This window comes from Elgaria multicarinata, chromosome 8 (assembly GCF_023053635.1).
Source record: "Elgaria multicarinata webbii isolate HBS135686 ecotype San Diego chromosome 8, rElgMul1.1.pri, whole genome shotgun sequence".
Lineage (NCBI taxonomy): Eukaryota > Metazoa > Chordata > Lepidosauria > Squamata > Anguidae > Elgaria > Elgaria multicarinata.
Genome location: NC_086178.1, coordinates 64180412 through 64201291, shown reverse-complemented (window position 1 = coordinate 64201291; position 20880 = coordinate 64180412). Strand labels below are relative to the sequence as shown.

General features: G+C 37.9%; 1 protein-coding gene across 2 annotated transcripts in view; it reads left to right on the top strand.

Annotated features, from left to right (window-relative positions):
- The first annotated feature begins 2464 nt into the window (after nucleotides 1-2464).
- GPAM (glycerol-3-phosphate acyltransferase, mitochondrial) overlaps nucleotides 2465-20880 on the top strand; it is a 32411-nt gene continuing 13995 nt past the window's right edge. For both annotated transcript variants that reach the window (XM_063132651.1, XM_063132650.1), the window contains exons 1-11: nucleotides 2465-2607; nucleotides 4768-4890; nucleotides 5168-5241; nucleotides 8525-8638; nucleotides 9200-9349; nucleotides 10015-10111; nucleotides 11689-11825; nucleotides 13743-13842; nucleotides 15113-15325; nucleotides 15619-15732; nucleotides 20201-20286. In XM_063132651.1, coding sequence (XP_062988721.1) covers nucleotides 2500-2607; nucleotides 4768-4890; nucleotides 5168-5241; nucleotides 8525-8638; nucleotides 9200-9349; nucleotides 10015-10111; nucleotides 11689-11825; nucleotides 13743-13842; nucleotides 15113-15325; nucleotides 15619-15732; nucleotides 20201-20286 — 1316 coding nt within the window. In that variant the 5' untranslated portion in view covers nucleotides 2465-2499. The remainder of the gene's footprint in view (nucleotides 2608-4767; nucleotides 4891-5167; nucleotides 5242-8524; nucleotides 8639-9199; nucleotides 9350-10014; nucleotides 10112-11688; nucleotides 11826-13742; nucleotides 13843-15112; nucleotides 15326-15618; nucleotides 15733-20200; nucleotides 20287-20880) is intronic.

The window sequence follows — 20880 nt, the reverse complement described above, 5'->3', positions numbered from 1 at the left end:
GGAGGGATGGAGAGAGAACTGGCAAGAGCTTTGTGGAGTTACTGCAGAATGTATCTTCCGTATTCATAGCTATGTTCATAGAGTACTGAATATGTTCTTTGGAGTTCTGGCAAAATATATAATTCTCTGTCCTCATTAGCAAAAGAGAGAAAAAAACCTTCCATATTGCAAAGAGCTCTCGAGCTGCTGGGGTTGTGCATCTTGGGATGTTTCTAGTTTTTGACTAAAGTGTAATAGTAGATGGAAAGGGTTAAAACTGATGTGTCTGGATTAAGATTCACAGTAGATGCTGGAAGAAGCCCCAAGTTCCTTTTTAATTTGGGCTGCTTCGCTTTCTCCCCTTTTCTTTTAGTCTTCCAGTTGTACGCCACTGGTGTACTTAACTAACCCTGTGTGAAAGTGCTTTCCATCATCTAGCCAACTTGGCTTAGATTGGTGTCGTTCCCCTGGTGATTGCATAGCTTGAGTGAAATCCCTTTGGCAGTAGCCTGCCTGCTGCCCTGGGACATTGAATACCCGATACTAATGTCTGGCAGTTGTACTTTTATTTATAGCAGAGCTTTTGAGCCTGCTGTGTATTTTTACACCATGCTGCTTCAAATTAGGCTCAAGTACTGTTTTAGCTGTCTATGATTTGTAAGTTGCACAGAGCAGGTGCTGAAGGGGATTTTTATGTTTTTCTCTAGATAATTGTGAGTTTGTAATGTGCAGTTCAATCCTATAGCTTTTTCACTGAGACTTACTTCCAGGTAGGTGAGCAAAAGAATGCAGCATTAGATGCTCTTGTTTTTTGTTGAAAGTTGACACCTATTCCTAAAAAGAAGTATTGTTGAATACCCAGAATCTAGAATAATACTTTCAATGCTTATAAACTCAGTAGTTGTGATTGTACTAGTTACTCATCACTATAACCCAGATGTCCTCACTAAATATACTCGAGAGAAAGAGAGAGAGAAATTACCTTAGTAGCTTTGTGAATAAAACACTTTTGTGAGGTATGACAATCAAAAGGTTTGTGTGTGTGTGTGTGTGTGTGTGTGAGTACGAAAGAAGGGGATAATTCTGTTTGAAACTTTTGGAAACTTCATGTAGAGAGAATCTGTAGAATAAAGGACACAATCCTATACATGTTTAGAAAGAAGAAAATCCTACAATTCCCAGAATTCTACAGCTGGCCATGTTGACTGTGGAAAGCTGGGTGTTGTAGGACTTTTTTCTGTCTAAACTTGTATAGGATTATGCCATAGATGTATTTTATTTCATGGTTGGTTGTCTGTAGTGAAATAGGCACAAGGAAACACTGCATATGTGTGATACAGACTTATTTTTTTGCCTTTGATCACTGATGGAAAATTTACTATTTAGAGAGCAATGGTAAGGACCCTGGGTGAACATCTCAGGCACCATAGGTTTGCTCAGGTTTTCCCTGCCTTTGGAGACAGTGCTGGTCTGCCCTCCAAGGTTGGAAGGAACTGTACCAGCTGCTCTCCAAAGTCGGAAAAGTGACCTCCAAGGAGGAGGAAAGGGGGCGTTCCAGTGGGAGGGGAGGAGACTGGAGAGGCCAGAATATTATTTCTCCTGAGCTTGCTCCAGCCTTCTTCCCTTTCCCTCCAAAGCATCCTTATTAGACAGGCTAAAAAGGACTCAGTTTCTCTCTGTACACAAGGCAGACCTGGTCAGGCAGCCATCAAAGATTCTGGTAGGACTCAGCCTAAGTTCTTGTTTGGTACTTATGTTGTTATAATAAAACTACTCTCTGCTTAGAACTTTTTCCTGCATTTTCCTGAATCTCAGAAATATTTTGCAAGGCTATCTTGGTAAAACTCGTGTTATTTGGCTTTCACTTCTCTATTTCACTGTCACAATTCCCACCATAATGGGGCAACCACGTTGGTTTGTTTGTGTTTCTGACCTTTTTGCACGTAAAGTAATGTGTGTGTGTCAGGTTTTTTTCCAGTCAAACATGCTTGTATTTGGAGGGAGCCACCTTACTCACTCTACTCCATCACTGTTCTTCCCAGCTTTGGTCATTTCCCATATCAGAACCAGGCTAGGGAGTGGGTACATCTAATTTTGGTCCTTATACACTGGCACCAAAGAGTACATCAGCTGATAGTGTGGACACAGTCTTTTGCCAAAGGAGGCATCCTTAAAGGGGAATGGATTACAGTAAGAGAATAAATGTGCAATCCTAAACATGCACAGGATTGCTCTGTGAGTTGTATTTGCAACAAGCAGCTTAATCCTGAATGTGTTTGCTTGGAAATAATTCTCATTAAGCATGTATAAGACTGGAGCTACAGAAAGACGCCTAGAGTGAACAGGAATATTCAGAAAGAAGAATTTACTGTGTTGTTTATACTAAATGCTTGCCATATATAATGCTAGTGTATTATGTATATTATTATATATATTATTATATCTTGTTTAAGAGTAGTGAACAGCTGTTCCTTAACACTAACTTTATTTTCGTTTTCTAGCTCATGGTATTGAATTTAAATGGTCATGGATGAGGCTGCTTTGTCACTTGGAGCAATTGATGTTTCCTATTCATCATCTTCAGCAGAATGCACTTTTTCAAGGTGTAAGCACTCCAATGAAGAATGGGTAAGTAAAGTACATTGTTTTTTAGTTTTCATGAGCTTCTTGTTTGCTTAAGTGCAAGAATATTGGCTTATACCTCCGCTTATTTCAGAAAATTAGGAACAAATGACATTTATGATGACTAGTACAGCCATAACCTTTTTCTAGAGTTTCTGCTGATAGTAATCACTTATGTTGCTCTTGAAATGTAAAAAGTTCTCTGTTTGTAATAGTTCAGTATCAAACAGAAAATATCACATGTTTTAAAAGAATTAAGTACATTAAGAGATGGTGTGGCACCATAGTTAATGCCTTCATGGTCCAAATAAGACGAGATACAAAGATATATTGAAAGAGATTGAGAAGTATTTCTGGGAGGTCTAATTCAGGTAAGAAATAATGAAAACAAAAGTACACACTGGGATTGGACTAGGCATGAGGAGCAATGGACAGATGTGCCTGGGTGGAGCATAAAGGTAATCATGAAGTGGAGGAGGAGATAAGGCTAGTGTGGGGAAAATTGGATTATGCAGTACTTAAGGATGAGGATCAGCTTGAACTTGAAACTCAAGAAGATTTGGAGACATGGTCAGGAATGACAGGATTACTTGGCAGCTGTGTTTCGTTTAAGGGTTTCTAGATAAGAAAACAGGTTACCATAAACAATAGAAGATGCTGTATGAGAATGACATAGTTTTTAGAATAGCCAGAATAGAATGATATAGATATTTCTATCATAGAATTAGAGGGAGAATAAAAATAAGATTTGAAGGTTACTTCAGTGTTGCTAAATTGCCTATTTTGAAGTCATAGCATCTTTCACAAGATATGGGACACAAGGAAGGATTAAGACAATTAGAAGAGCATCATTTCAGTTTTTACAAAAATATATTAGGGTAAATGTTAGTCAAATATTGCTACTAGCTCTACAGAATCATTTCTTTTACTGGTTAAGTTTTATCTTGTATTTGATTTCATGTTTCGTATATCTTTCTTCTATGTAATTAGATCTCTCTCACCTTTGTTTCTCCCTCTCCTCCCCCTCCCCCATGCTAGTTATAGAGCTTTAATCTTGCTCTCCAATAATACTTGGCATTCTTCCCTTATTTAAAGGCCAGTCCTATGGGTACATTTGCTAAGAAATAAGCCGCAGAGGAATTCTGTGGGATTCTCAGTACAAGGGTACATAGGATTGCAGTCCTTGTTTGTTCATGGTAAACGGCATCCTTTTATTAAGAAAAAGCAAACAACCTTTTCTTAGTACTGTGACTTCTCCTGATAATCCTTAATACTCAAGTAAGCATCAGGAAAAACGCCCTGAAGCTTTTTTCAAATAATATTTTATATTTGTAAGCTGAATATTTATTTATTTATTGCATTTCTATACCGCCCAATAGCCGGAGCTCTCAGGGCGGTTCACAAAAATTAAAAACATTCAAAGTATAAAACCATAATATAAAATACAATATAAAAGCTCAACCAGATAAAAACAGTAGCAATGCAAAATTACAAATTTAAAACACCAGTTAAAATTTATTTAAGGACAAAATATTAAAATAGTAAATATGACATTGTTATGTTTTAAATATGCTGCTATATTAGATGGCCATATTTATTGTGAAGTAAGTCTCAGTGATCTCAATGGGGCTTACTTCTTAGCAAGTGTGCATTGGATTGCAGCCTTCAATGCAGAAACTTTTAAGGCATTTGATATGTTGCAAGTATACAAATTCTTTGTGCTCAGTAGTTGGAGTTTGGGTTTTTTATAACTCTGGGAGTTTGCAGCTTAGATCATGGTTTGTTTTTTATAAATATTAATCTTTATATTGTGTCATATTTATTGGGTAATGCCCTTAGAGATTACCCATGAAGGCCTTAGAGATTAAGGCCATTTCTACACTTGCCTTTTTCCCCAGGATCGTCCCTGGATCATTCCTGTGCATCCAAATGCCATGCAGGGGATCCCGGGAGCAGGCAGGGATGATCCCTCCATTTTCCTGGGATAACCCTTAGTTGTAGAAAGGGCCTATGTCTTATTTGTTTCAGTAGGACTTTACATTAGTCACATAAATCTTTTGAAATGGATGGGTCTTAATAGAGCTTTTCGCGAATTCACATATGGGCAATAAATAAGAAGAATTTTGAGGACTAATTATGTGCGCTCTTCTGGTTTTTATTTTCAAGGGAGAATGCAATTCTAGGCCCACTGTCTTCCGATCAGCCACTTTAAAATGGAAAGAGAACATACTGGGCAGGAATAGGCCATTCGTGGGACGCTGTTGCTATGTATGCACTCCTCAAAGCCGGGTAAGTTGGATGATGATAGTAACAAGCTGAAACATAATTTCCATCTAATGATATTTAAACAGTTGGTCCAATTTCAGAGTTAAGATAATTGTACATTCATCCTGTAAAGTCTACTTTAATAATTTAATTTCAAATTCTGCCGGGTCATAGTTGGTTAGTGCTTCAGAGCCTTAGGTTAAGGAAAAGCGCTATAGTATGTAGATTCTGTGGTTATTATGAAGCCGTAATTGGTAATGGAAGGAATACTGTTTTCTAATACATTTTCTCCTACTTTCAGGACAAGCTTTTTAATGCTAGTATCCCTTCTTTGGGCCTTCGTAATGTCATATATATTAATGAAACTCATACACGGTAAGTCTTTTTTTTTTTTTAGAATAGTTAACGCCATAGTTTATAACATTATGAGCTGGTTTATATGATCAAAATAAGACACTGTGGCTTATTTAAATTGCGGCCTTTGTTATGCATGTTTTCCATAATCAACGCCCAGGTGTGCTGCATATAAAATCTGTGTTTGATAGTGGCTTAGAGTAATGAGAAGTTTTGAGAGTGTGTGCTATACTCAGGAAAGGTTACATCTTCTGTGACTGTTTAACTTAGAAAAAATGTGAGTGAGTGGAGACATGATAGAGGTGTACAGAATTATGCATGGGGTGGTGAAAGGGGACAGGGAGATGTTTTTCTCCCTCTGTCATAATATTAGAACCCATGGGAGACTCTGGACAGGTAAGCAGAAGTACTTCTTCACACAGTGCATAGTTGTGTGCATTCCACCTCCAATATCAGAGGCAGTATGCCTATGTACACCAGTTGTTGGGGAACATGGTCATGAGGTTGCTTTTGCACTCATGTACTGATGGTGATCTTCCTGAGGGCAGCTGGTTGACCCATTGTGTGAACAGAATGAAAGACTAGATGGATCTTGGTCTGATCCACCATGGCTCTTTTTATGTTCTTATTATTTATTATTTATTTATTTAGAATATTTATATACCGCTCCCCATTGAAAAATTTCGGAGCGGTGTACAAGGTAAAAATGAAAATAAAAACAGAATAAAACAGTTAAAACAAGTCAACTAAAAAGCAGGAATCCACAAATTTTGGCTGGCCATGACAGCCAATCATTGTTTTTTATTAGTTTGGTGTGAAGTTCAGTCTCACCATGATATTGCAACAATTTTGTATTCATTTATTAAAAGAATTATCAGTTTCATCTATCTGAATTAGTTACATATTAATAATCTGGACTTTATCTATGATAATGGACACATTAAATATTTGTTTACCCATAATTTTGAATTTATTACACAGATTTTGACTATTTTTCAATTATTAAAATCCCCCCCCCCATGCAACAAATACATGGTCTTTATAAGCATCTCAAATATTATGCACAATTTTCATTTTTGGTATAAAACCCAGAGTTGTAGGGAAAGGATGGGTTTTGCTTTTAATTATCTGACCAAGAAAAGCTTAAGAGTAAGGGAAGAATTACAAGTTCATTCAAGTTCATTCAAGAATTACAAGTTTTTCCTGCGGCACTTTCAAGACTGACTAATTTTGCTGGCATGAGTTTAGATGGGCTTGAGTCTACTTGTTGGATGCCATTTCCAACTTGCCTAGCTGAAACTCTCTGCCCTACGGGGTTTGGTAAAGCTACTCTAGATTTCTTTTTAATTGGAATTTGTGATGAAACTAGACCTTTTGGATTGTAAGATCCTTCATTTAGGGCTTTCTGATAGATGAGGATTGTTTTGTTTCTTCCTCTGGCAGTATTCATGGCAAAGCAACAGATATGATTCAAGAGTGCCAAAGCAAAGAGATACAATTTTGCCCTTAAAGCCTACTGAGAAAATGTATTAACATGGCAAGAAAATGCAGAAGTAACTTATATCAATCTTCCCCAACCTGGTGCCCTTCAGATGTGTTGACCTACAACTTGCAGCAGCCACCAGCCAGGATTTTTATTAATTAATTCTTGGATCAGATAGTAAGATGTAGAGCACTAGGGTCAACGTGTAAGGACACAATAACAGACATGATGGGCTGTTCTAATGCATCCCATGAGTTGCGTTGATTAGTTGTCTCTGGTTGTCACTGATATTTTAGTTGTCTTACTAAAGTGGTTGTATTTTAGCATGACTTGGAAAATTGTTTTAACTGTTTTATGTTTTAATTTTGCTTTTAAGTCACCTTGCATCTTTTTTGAGAAAGGCATCTAAGAAATTTAATAAATAAATAAAATCTGATTTGTACACATTTGTAAATGTGTACAAATCAAGGGTGGGGTTTTTTACAGTGTCTCTCTGGCTTCTATGACATAAGCAGACATTGCCTTCACACTTTAAAATGTGTTTCAACCCATGTGTGTTGTAGCCAGATGCTGCATAGTGCAATCCATTGTGATACAGCCATCTAGATCAAGTATCAATATGCCTTAGCAGTTGTAGTTTTGGTGGTGGTGGAGGGGGTTCAACCACGTTTCATCAGTGGTAAGGAAGCCATTTAGACAGTTTTGCTATTCGCAGGGGTCTAATTATCTAGATCCATTTCAATCAGTCTATAATTATAAAACACATACTGCCTTGATCACCCTAGCAGATGGCCTACACTGGAAAATAGATGAAAGAGGAATTAATCCCTGTTAGTTAAGCTGTACCTCAATACCATTGACCATGGTATCTGTCTGGAACAGTTTGGAACTCCATATCTAGGGAAGCCCACCTTTATCATTTTTGATGTCCCCCCCCCTTGTGAAAATCTTTTTAAACAATTGATGATTTTAAATGGCTCTGTTGAATTTTATGGGATGTAACTTTTATCAGCTGTCCCTTAGACTTTTAGATCAATTTTTGTTGTTGCGGTTGTTTTGAAAATTTGTTGCAAGCTGCCTTGGGTGTTTGTTTAACTGGAAAGCACAATATAAATATGCTACTTTGGGGCAAATTTAAATTGCTATTTAGTAGTATTGTCAGATTAAAGAATCATTAGTTAACGATATAGTTGTTTTTCAAATGATTACATTTAAGTAGATACACATATTACCAACTTTTCAGAATTAGCATTTTCTTGAAATATTGAAGAAAGTACGAGGGAATAAACTAAAAACTGTACTTATAATTTGTAAAGCAGCAGTTTCTGCAGTGGAAACTCTCCCCACGGCCTGAGTTCGATCCCAGCGGAAGCTGGTTTCAGGCAGCCGGCTTAGGTCGACTCAGCCTTCCATCCTCCCGAGGTCGGTAAAATGAGTACCCAGTTAGCTGAGGGAAAGGTAATAATGGCCGGGGAAGGCAACGGCAAACCACCCCGCAATAAGGCCTGCCAAGAAAACGTCAGCGAAAGCTGGCATCCCTCCAAGAGTCAGTAATGACTCAGTGCTTGCACGAGAGGTTCCTTTCCTTTCCAAGATAGCTTTAATATTTTTCTTTTTCTTTCTATAGAATTCTTATACTATAACCATGCTAACTTCAAAAATAAATAGTGCTCTCTTATCTTGCTCAGCCTTACCAATTTAAAATCTATGCAGCAGGTTGACCCCTATCAAATTTAGTTCTGATATAGATATGGTTGATAACATATTTTGAATAGGAATTTTCTAATCGTGTATTGTGTACTATTGTATTATATATAATAGGTACAGAGGTTGGCTTGCCAGGCGGCTCTGTTATGTTCTTTTTGTGCAAGAACGGGATGTTCATAAGGATATGTTTGCTACGAATGTGACAGAAAGTGTGTTGAGCAGTATCAGGTAAGAGATTAAAATAATGTGATTGGTTTTTTTTAAAAAAATCTTCCAGTTCAACTTGCTGGGTTTCTATGGAAACAGCCCTAGAACCTTCCTTTCTATGATTTTTGAGGAGCTCTCAATTTTGAAATCAATGAAGCCATATTTCTCACTATGTCCAGTCTATGGTATATTGAATTCCTTTACCTCACTGTTGGAACTCGGAGACATCCATATAGAGGCATCTATGTATACTTGTGTCTGGCTTCTACAGTGATCAGCTTTTGATGTACAAGTGCTAAACGCTGCTAAAACAGAAAGGCTTTAAAACAATATGTTTATTTTATTTTACGTGGAAGTGCATTTCACCTTGAAACATGAAAACATACTGAAACGTTAATTGAAAAATACTCATGAGTCAATAGCATACTGTAACCTGCAATCTGCTCAAGTTTATAGCTAATTGTCATTCTGAGTTGGGACACTCTTTTGATATCTGAGTTTGTTTTTAATGGAAATGCATCAACACAAGCTGATAAAATGTACAGCATATTTTTAAACTTTTATTTTATTTGTACTATCCAGAGTACAGGATGCTATTGTAGAAGAGGCTTCGGAAACGTCTGCTGTGGGTGGTTCTGGTCAGGTGGACCCTAGAAATACCAGCAAAGTCAAGAAGAAAGCTAGAAGGATCCTTCAGGAAATGGTAGCAAATGTTTCACCTTCTTTGGTCAGGTAATGAAACTAACTTTTGGTTGATGATGCCCGGGAGTGCTGAAGTGGATTCAAAATTCACACACACATAATTGTTGCCTGTTACCTCAGAATTCTACTTCTGTTATCTATCTTGTAAGCTGAGCTGAAAGCAATGGTATTTGCCCTTGAAGAATATATATTGCTTCATATTCTAATGTGATAGTACTAGGGAATTTTTCAGTGGAACAAAAGAACATACTGTCATGAACAAGCATCGTGTTATCAGCCCAATATTATCCTCTGTTGTTCAGGCCTAAACTGAATTAAAACCTCCTGCCAAATTTATTAGAGCTGTTACAACTCTTGATTATTATTTTTGAAAAGAAATGTGTTTCATGTAGAATTTTCACAGTAATTTACAGAGCAGTCCTGTACAGGTCTACTTAGAAGTAAGACTCTTTATGTTCAATGGGGCTTACACCCATTGAATCTATACACACTTACTGGTAAGTGTGCATAGGATTATAGCTTTAATATACTTTTCTTCCACTAATACAGATTTTGGTTCTTTGTGTTCTGTGTTTTAAAGGCAGCTTATGTTTGTATTTTTGTTAGTTTATATTGTTTTCTTCTGGTTGAAACTAAAACCTGCATATAAAACATGGAATCTATTATATGGTGGTCCAACTTTTATTGCCCTTTAGGTTAACTGGATGGGTGTTGCTGAAATTATTTAACAGCTTTTTTTGGAATATCCAGATTCACAAAGGCCAATTGGAGATGGTGAAAGCAGCAACTGAGGTAATTGTTAAGGCAATCTGCAATACTAGATTTTTCTTTCTTTTTACATAGCATGCTGCAAATCCAATTGTCTCAGCAACAAATTTGTACAGGGTAATTTGAGCTGATCAAGGGCTGAATAGCCAGCAACAATCCACTCATTTATTCATTCCAGTAGTAGCAGAGATGTATGCAGAAGGAGCTTTTGAAAGCAAAAGAAAGTTTGGTGGAACCCTCCTCTTATGCACCTTAATTAAACAGCAGTTCACCAATTTCTTGGAGTGAGTAGCTGAGACATATAATAAGGTTATGATTCTGCCAAAGACTCAGCTCATGATTGAACGCTTTCCCCTTCAAAATTATTATTATTATTATTATTATTATTATTATTATTATTATTATTATTTATTCTGGCTTAGCCAGAACTTGACTTCACATCTGGTTTCCCAAATGGAGGACTTCTATGATTATTTTATAGGGAGGAGCCTTCAGTCATATGATTCCCCTAACTATAGTCATTAGTAGTACTTCACAGACCATGGTTTACAACTTGGAACAAGGAAAAGTCCTATCAAGACTTTCTGTAGAACCTTCTAGTGTCGACTGGTACTGATGCTCCAGTCTTTACACCATTTGTCAGACAAAATTGTGCAGAGCAAACTTTTCATAATCAGATTTGGAGGTGACTTCAGAGGTCATTAGTCCAGGAGCGTATTGCCCATGGGTTGCATGTAGTCCCCAGACTCAGGTTGTATGGTCTCCATGATTCCCCCGCTGTTGAACCGCCCCACCCCCATTGTTTGCCATCACTGCTTTTACACCAGTAGTGGCAGTGTGGAATGGTGATTGGAATGCTAAATCTTTTAGTCCTCCCCCAGAACCGCAGTAGGCATCATCACTGCTTCTGTATCACTAATGTTGGCTCAAGAGCAGTGAGGCTGGTCAGAGTCAACAGAATCAGGAGGAAGCTAAATCTTCTTCCTCCACCTTGTGCCCCCAAAGCAGCCAGCATCACTGCTTCTGAGGTACTAATGGTGGTGGAAAAGCACCTATGCTGGCTGCCTCAGGGTTGCTGGGAAGGGAAGAAGCTAAAGCTCCTTCTTTTCTGGTGACCTTGTAGCAGCTGGCTTCCACAGTATCCTTAGTGGTATGAAATGCAAATTGGGGTCACTAGGAGGAGGAAGAAGTTAAAGCTTGCTATTGTCATGAGTGGCTGAGTGGCGCTCCCAGACTTTGTGGAGTTTCACGAGCAGATTCTCAAGCACATGGGGTCTGGGGGGGTTGAGTGGATGGGAGGAACCCACTGGATTCCAACCTTCCTTGGACATTTGCAACATCCCTAGTCTGGATGCCCATGTGCCAATGGCCAGTATGGCCCTCAGTGGTGGGGGGAACTGAGCTAGTCCAACTTGCTTTCAGATGCAGGAAATCCACTACTAAGGTATCCCTGATAGGATCCAGTGTCTTTGTAAAAACCTGTAATGAAAGTTAGTCCACTACTTTCTGTAAGAACTGCAGATTGTGTATGTTCCCAAGAGAGTTTTGGCTGTCGGTGTATTTGGATATCTAAGTAATCTGTTCATTTGTTCTTCATACAGCTGAATTTGCCTCTTGTCTTCCTACCTGTTCACAAATCTCACATTGACTACCTGCTTCTCACATTCATTCTCTTCTGCCATAACATCAAAGCGCCCTACATTGCAGCAGGGAATAACCTCAATATTCCGATTTTCAGGTAAAATTGTATTGGTGTAAACATGGGGAACTGTCACTGTGTTAATGCCAGACTTATTGGTTATCTCACCATATTGATTATCTTACTGCCAATTCTGTTGCACAAGTGGCCCACACTGCTTGTGCAACAATGATTTAGTGCTTCCGGGGGCAATGCAAAATGTGCAGAAATGCTTGTTTTTGGAAGAAGGCAGGTTGGTGGAGCTCACATAAGGAAGCTCCAATGATCTGTGTCCTAGAAACAAGCGTTTCCACTCATTTTGGGGCACCCCCTTGGAAGCACTACATCTCCTTTGTGTAAGCAGTGGATTCCGCTTGCACAATGAAATTGGTGGAATTCACTGCTTGAGGAAGGGAATCACAGGGGCAGAAAGGATTCAGTGGTGGAGTAAGCGGCCCATTAGATTCCCAGTATTCCAGTAATAATCGCTTACCAGTATTCTAATAATAAAAAATCCAGCATAATGTAACTTTAAAATCACATTAAGTGTGCTTTAATTTTCCCCAAAAATACTTCAGGTCAAATACTTGAAGAGAATAGGGACAAAAGATTAACATGCACTAATCTGTATTGTAAAAATTCCCAATCCAACATTTTCTGGAAAACTGCATCAGGATCATCTATCATACATGGGGTTGGATCCAAGATCTGTGTTCTATAGATGGAAGGGCTTTGCTCATGGAAGATGCCTTTGCTCAATTTTTGGGAATCACTTGGATCATAGCTTGCCCCATTCAGAGTTCAAGGGGCTGCAGGGACTGATCTGGGGGAGAGGGAGGGGAAGTCTGATTCTGTCCACTTTCGTTGCAGGAGTGTAATCATAAATATTTCTTTCATGTAGACATTTTAGTCCTATGTGATGCAGTTGGTATCAGTGGTTAGCTACTACATTATCAGTTGTAAACACCCACCATTATAGTATTTATACATCCATCAATACATGATATTGTAGACAGACTTTCATTTTTACTGCTAGTTGTACAGTTCAGTCAGTGGAGTACATGGCATTTTTAAGCCATGTAAGCCATTAGTTAGAGCACATGAATATAAAAATAAAAATATTTTGCTTGCCTATAAAAAATAGAGATGGTGGTTTGCTCCAAGCGTGCAAAGACTTGTAAATATTAGATTGTTTGTTAAGATATATCTGAGACATAAGACATCAGTTAAGAAATGTGTTGGCAAATGGATTCTGGGTGGTCTTGTTTGATTGGACTAGAGTTTATTTACATTTTTACTTAAATGCATTGCAAGAGGCTCAGGGTGGCCTCTAATCATGCGCTATTTATGTATGCTGTTGAAATCTTGGTCTCACACAATATTTTCCTGTGATTTAAATAACTGTTCTAATTGTCTGGATGTATCAATAAAGATCTCTATTTCAAGATAATTTTAATTATTTTTAATTGTAACGTAGTAGTACAACATGGCCTTGATTTACTAGGACTCCTGCTTCTTCAAGATATCAGAAAATGGGGTGTTCCTAAAATAAAATAGGTTTGAAGCCACTTGGACCCAAAATTATACTGACTTAAACTTATAGTGCTTATAGCTACCAGAAAGGGTTTTTGACAAATCCTGTCATGCCTAATTTCTGTGTATCCACGGATGCTTCCAGATGTCTTGTTCACAAAAACTCTATTAAGATGTAAAAGACGGAATTGTTGCAGAATGTCTTTCGGTAGCGTTAGAAGCCTAACGCTGGAAACACCCTGAGAGTTTGTGATTATACGGTCAACCAATGTTTGTCAGTGGTGCCAGAGGTGTAATTTAACCTTGGCTTTCTCATGTAGAAAAATGATGAATAGCATTGTTAGTGTTGTCTGATACACTCTGTGGATACACAAATTTTGGTAATGTTACGTTCTTACCCTTTATATTAAAATGTCTTCTAAAGAAATATTTATTTATTCATAGCACCTTGATCCGCAAGCTTGGAGGATTTTTTATACGGAGAAAGTTAGATGAAAGGCCCGATGGCCGTAAAGATATTTTGTACAGAACCTTACTATATGTGGTACGTATCTCTCTTTTAACTTAAAGCTTATCTAAGGACACCATTTCAGGTTTTAGTGGGGGAGAGGAGGGATTTGCAGCAAAGTTCAAAGATTAAATTCAAAAATAAAAGCAGCTTTTTTGATTCTCTGAAAAAACACACCTCAATATATAGTTGATCTTGCAGGACATCTTGATCTTGCAAGATCCTTCTATTCAACTATGTGTAATCCCAATAAAACTAATGGGATCAGTGCACATGGATTAGAATTACATTGCATAGACTGAGCATGTTGCCATTTACATTGCTAGAAATCTTATGTAGGATCTCTTTGTGTTAAGTCCCATAAATGAGTTTAAAAGTTGTGTGATTACTTCTAGTATTGAGGTTGTATGCTCTCATGAAAAAGGGCTCCCCCGTCCCCGATAGTGATTTCGGCCTACTTGAGAGATTCCCCAGGTATGCAGAAGTGTATTAGTATATTTATTTTAAAACAATCCCTGCTTGGCCTGACAAGGACCTAATTCTCTCTGGCTTTCAAGACCTATGAAATGTTGATTGCAATTAATATCCTAATACCCTCTAGTTTGTGCAAAAAGATGCCAGGGTAATTTAAAAAAAGGACTCAGACTGTGATGAAGTTTGTGATTGGAGCTGGGAAGAGGGGATCTTGAGGCAGTGGGGATGGCCATGGTAGCCCTTCCATGGTGCCATTTGGGCAGCATTGGAGGAGCTGTCACAAGTAAGGGGAAAGGGCACAGGCAGCAACTTGGCCTTGATCATGGCCCCATTGGGCAAGAGTGGCGGGGGTTTCTGCCGCTCTGGCTGAGCAGCTTGTTGCCCGATGCCCTTTAGCTACAGTGGGTTGGCACACAGCATGCCCATAGGTAAAATAACCCCTACTGCAGAGCATTAATAATCAACCATGAGGGTACATTCTGCCTGCAGATGACATGCTAAGAAATAGTAGGTTGCTTTGAAAAAACAATGTACCCTTGTTTAACATTTTGTGCAAACCCAGTCTGAGTGTGAGTTAGCATGTTGTATGAACAGTTCCAATGTTTCAAGAGGACTGGAAAGAAAAGGAAAAGGTATCCCCCACCCCCAGAGTGCAGAATAGCTCATCAAAGCTCCTGTTCCATGCTAACTGGAGCCCTGAATATGAGCACTTATATTAAGAGCTGGAAATATACTGCAAAGTTTAGTAGCAGCTCCCGACTTTTTAAAATTACTGATATGAAGCAGTGCAAGGATCTTGTGTCTGATTTATTGCTATCCATTCTTCTTTTAGCACGTTCAAGAGTTGCTTCGACAGCAGCAGTTCTTAGAGATATTTCTGGAGGGCACACGGTCCCGGAGTGGGAAGATAGCTTGTGCGAGAGCAGGTCTCTTATCAGTGGTGGTGGATGCTCTCTATGCAAATGCTACTCCTGACGTACTAATCATACCCGTGGGAATATCCTATGATAGAATCATTGAAGGTCACTACAATAGTGAACAGTTGGTAAGAGTGTCTGGAATGTTATTGTTTTCTTTAAATCACTCTCAATAATAACAGTTTTGGTGATAAACTGTTCTTTGGAAATACAAATTTCATGATAAACTTAAATTAATTTGTAACAAAATGAGAACTTGAGGAAATAACATCTGAATATTTATTTGGGGCAAACTTTATATGATTTGTATGGTGGATTTGAATATGTACTTACAGGGTTTGGATTTATGAGTTTGTGTAATGGTAATAAACTTTTAATGTAACTTTAACTAATTATTTTGCTTTTCAATGTTTTTTTTTAGGGAAAACCCAAGAAGAATGAAAGCCTTTGGAGTGTAACCAGGGGAGTCTTCCGAATGCTGCGGAAGAATTATGGCTGTGTTCGAGTAGATTTTGCACAGCCATTTTCTTTAAAAGTAAGTTCACATTATATGGTCATAATTTCATATTGTAGAGCTACAACTATAATGAAAAAGATACTTCAGACCATGGGGTTGTTGATACGACATGAATCCCCACTGTGGGCTTTTAACTCATGGTATGGTCATCTTGTGTGACCTCGGCAAATATTGGCTATGCAAGGGTTAAACAATCCTCTGGTCTGTTTTAGCATTGCATGAGGGTTGGTTATGCAATGTGTCATCTGATGTCTTGTGTTGTGTGAAGTAGAAAAAACAGAAATGTTCCATGTCTGACAGTTCTCTGCCTTTATTCCCATGCTGAATTAGGACCTGTACATGTAAGAGGGTGCTGAATGTGTAGGTCCCCAGGCTTAATGTCCACATTCAGCAATCTATACTTTATGTATGGTTCCCATTAAAAGACCAGTGACCATATATTGTAGCACTGAACAATCATATGCCCACCCAGAGTTATTTCCCCTTCTTATTCAGTCTTCTTGTTAGCTCTTTTTCCTGTGCACTGGTCTCTGACCGTAAGGTTGCTACTAATTGTTCCACAGATTAAAGTTATGTCTCAGTTGGCAGGTACTGGGGGTGAAAGGGAAATGACTACTTACCTCTTGGTGTTGGAAGTTTTTAAGCCCTGCTTTCTGCAGCAGGGGCATAGGAGATTACCCACTTCTTTCCATTTTATTTATTTATTTATTTATTTATTACATTTCTATACCACCCAATAGCCGGAGCTCTCTGGGCGGTTCACAAAAATTAAAAACATTCAAAGTATGAAACAACAGTATAAAAATCACTAGGACAGAATGGAAATTCACAGTAATTCTGATTTTTCCTTTCCTTTGAAATATGGTCACAATTGATAACTGGTAATCAAGAAAATTGGTAGTCAGGTATGTGCATTTTCCTGCCAAAAATACATGTGCAGTTTTAACATTGCAGAGTTCTGTGCCTCTCCTATTCTCTGAGATGTGCATGTAGTTGCTGGAGCTATTAATGCCAGTAAAGATGTTGAAGAATGCAGAGGTGCATCTTTGATGAAACAACTTAAAATGTCTATTTATGATAGATTACAGCAATAGTTAAGTAAATTGAGAAGAGCTAATGTTATGAACACTCACACATATGTACACACTAACACACACCATCTCCTAACCCCCCAGCTGGCATGGCTGCAGATGATGGGTGTTGTAGTCTGAAACATCTGGAGGGCACCAAGTTGGGGAAGGGTGTTACGTAGGGATCCTTGTATTGTTGTGTCAGTGGCTAGCTTGCAAGGGAGATATATTAATAGGGAATTTCACAGTAGCCATTGTTTTTACTTCCTCTATTTCAAACTGAGAAACAATTTTGTCTAAGTTGGTGTACTGTTCAGAAGTAATAGTGTATTGCATTTCCAGGAGGCTAATAATAGTTAAACTCATTAGCACATAGTTCATTAGCGTTCTGAAATGAAAGCACTGGAGCACTAGTCTGGCCACCTTTTCTGTCTGAGAAATTTGGGAGAGTCTAAAGAATGAGTTACTTGCTAAGAAAAATGTTTCAGCCTGGTCCTACTTCACCGTGTGTGTGTGTGTGTATCTATATCTTTGTATGTGGGGCACTTCTAATTAAGACAGTTTCATTCTAGCTGTGTTCCTGGCAGGCAATAAGAAGTTTTGTGTACATAATTTAACAAGCTAGTAGAACATAATCCTGTTTGGTCTTTGGGAATTCAAAATAGGAGGTGTGCAATTAAGGCTATATAAGCTGATCATTCACACTGGAAAATCTTTATATATTTATTCACAAGTCTGTATATAATAGCAAAGTCCCATATCATGTAAACAATTAATTGCCTTTTCCATATTTTCTTTATTCACAATATTAAGATTCTCATAAAGCACGCAAAGAGATATTCTTACAACACTCACTTCTATGTTCCATAATAGCAGACTCTAGAGATTTTTAGTTTTGTTACCATTCCAAAATATATGTATAAAATTGACCTAAAACCACACTTCCAGCAACTAACATTCTTGAAACTATACATCTGCTTCAATATGATACTGAACTTTTTTTACACAGTTCTCCCTCGGTTGGGCAGATTATTCCATTTATTTCATATCTATGTCCACTTATCCAGGATCTCTTCTCTCCCCTCCCCACTTTGTAGTTGACTGTCTTTCTTTTTAACATATAAGAAATGGTTATACTGCTTGTAATCTCATCTCATAGTTCTGATCTCTTCCAGCAGGCCTACCCAGTCAAATTTTAAGATGTTTGGCTGTTATTTTAATAATGTATTTGTTTTATATGTTAATCAGTTTTATGTATTTTTGTATTCAATGTTGTTCCCCGCCTTGATCCAGAGGGAGAGGTGGGTAAGAAATAAATGTATTATTATTATTATTATTATTATTATTATTATTATTATTATTGGCACGGGATTAGGACTGTTTCTCTCAGTCACTTGTAGGTGGTTAGGGTTGGCGCACCAGTAAATTATCTGATCAAATACTATGATTTGACAGTCAGTTGACTGTTATTTGATTGCAGACGAATAGTGTCAAATTCTCCGTGATGCCACTGTGTAGGCAGCAGCAGACTAGTTTAATTTAATTATAGTATCATTGGTTAGCAAGGGTAGGAGTAAGAGCTGCTTTCCCCCTAGTCCTACAGTAGTCAACAGCAAAGCTTCTCCTACTGGGCACCTTCCATAACCGCAACCATCTCCAAACAGAAATAGTAACGCAAGTAGTCACAGGTGGCAAAGTTCACCAGTTAGGATTAGTAATTATTGGATCTTGCTTGCTGCAGGAACTATGAAGTATCCACCCTCTGGTCTGCAAAAAAAACCCTAGGAGGGATTGGATTTGAGTCTAGAAACTGTTCAACTTCTTAAAAAACAATTTCATTGTTTTAGAATAATAGTTAACTGATTTGAATTGGTAATTAGGATAAGTATTAAATGTGTTTATGATTAAAATATAATATCTTTCATTCTAATAAATTAACATTTTAACCATCCTTCATGGTTGTTTTAGAATACTTTAACCAATAATTCAAATGCCAGACATTAGATAAGGCTTTAATCTCCTCAAACTGGTTAATGTTATGGAAATTTATCAGAAGAAATGTTATAATCTTTTAGAAATAATAATGATAATCCCCTTTCAAAGTGCAAAGTTCTGTGAAAACAAATCTGAAGTAAAAGCAGCAATAATAGAAGTATTTTATTGATTGATTGATTGATTGCATTTTTATACTGCCCAATAGCTGAATGGTTTGTTAGATATTACTGTGTTACATAAATAGTAATCCACAGTTGGGGAATACCTTTATTAGGACCAGCCAAAATTTCACAAAATACTGTGAAAGCTTTCGAATTCTCCAGGACTTGTCACAGACTGGATGGTCCAAAAAATTGGAGAAAGAGGAAAAAGAAAAAGAAAAAACTACACAAAATGAGATTTTGTAACATCTAGCCTAATTTTTGTACCCTTCAGCCTGATGAACCGTTCTGGAGAACTCAAAATCTAATACAGTATTTAGTGACATTTTGATTGGTCCTAATAAAGGTATTGTCAAACCTGTAGATTTTTTTTAGTTAAAGACGAACACAAATACTTTGTGCTTTTGAAGCCACTGCGTCAGCCTTTCCCCCATGCTGGTGCCCTCCAGATGTTGTGGACTGTGAGTCCTATAAATCCCTGACCATTGGGTGTTCACTTAAATCACTGCCTTTCTGGTAGCCAGAAGGAACTGAGTAGCATGCCTTTGAATACTATTTGCTGGGAAGCAACTTCAGAAGAGGACTCTTAACGTCCTGTCCTGCTTGCGGGCTTTCCATGGGCATCTAGCTGGCCACTCTGGGAAACAGATACTGGACTAGAAAGGCCTGAGTGAGCAGGGCTCTTAAGTTCTTAGCCTTTTTATTTCTTTTCTTCCTGATCTGCAGATTTCCCACTCTTTAACATGTTTAAATCTTTTTTTAAGTCCTGAAAGAAACCACATTATGTTTACATTTAATTTGACTAAAAGTGATTATTTAATAATTGACTTTAAAAAGATTAGAATTTTAAAATAATAATGGTGTGCTCAGTTGAATTGTCCCTTCCCTATCCACACAACTATATGATGAACACTAGCATGGTTGGAACTCAGCTGGACACCAAAAAAAGCACAATATTCTATGAAGCGTGGAAAGTTGATTTCAATTGTGTTTGCAGCATTCAGCAGAAAACCAATAATTGGGTAGAGCTAGGAGACCCCCATGTGGAAGCCTATTACATTAGTATTTCAACATTGCCATCAGTTACCTATGGTATTCTGAATGGGTTGAACATTTTAAATAATGTTTCTTTTTCCTAATGGTATTTTCTGGTTCCCAGTATTTGCTAGTTATCAAGGCCACTTTTGTTGATTAGTAAGATGACTGTTGATTGCTTCATTCTGCTGGAAGTAATATATGAATTATTTTATATATTTACAGGAGTATTTAGATGGCCAAAGCCAGAAACCTGTACCTGCCCCTCTTTCTTTGGAGCAAACTCTTTTACCGGCTGTATTACCTTCAAGGTAGGACTGTATAGAGGAGTTTCTAGCAGAAATGAGCAAGTGATATTTTAAATCACGGGTAAGCTGCAGGCGGCCCCCACAGATTCCCAGTGTGGCATCCACCCCCTAATTTTGGGGAACCTCCTCCAAAACTGGAAAAAAAATTACCAAATTTTATGAACAAAATGGCATCTGTAGCTGCTGCAGAGCACCACAAGGGTCAAACTAGCTTGTTTCCAAGCTAGTTTTTACCCTTTGGTGGCTGGATAACTGCTTTGAAGTCTCAAAGGGGTAACATTAGCTTGCAACAAGCTAATTCTGACCCTTTTGGTGCTCTGTAGCCACTCAAGACAACATTTTGTTTTTATTTTATTTTTATTGCCCCCTCATTTTCTGGCACTTGCAAGGTGTGTGTGTATGTGTTTCCCATGGGTAACCCAAGATGGGGAACGAAAATGGTCCCTGAACTTCCCAAAGTTGCTCATCCCAGGTTTAAATCTTTTGTTAGGTCTACCCGTATTTGTTCATTACTATTTGCAAAGTTCTATTGCAGATCCCACTGACTTTGCATCATGTTGATGAATTTAAGCAAATATTACAACTTAAGACATATAG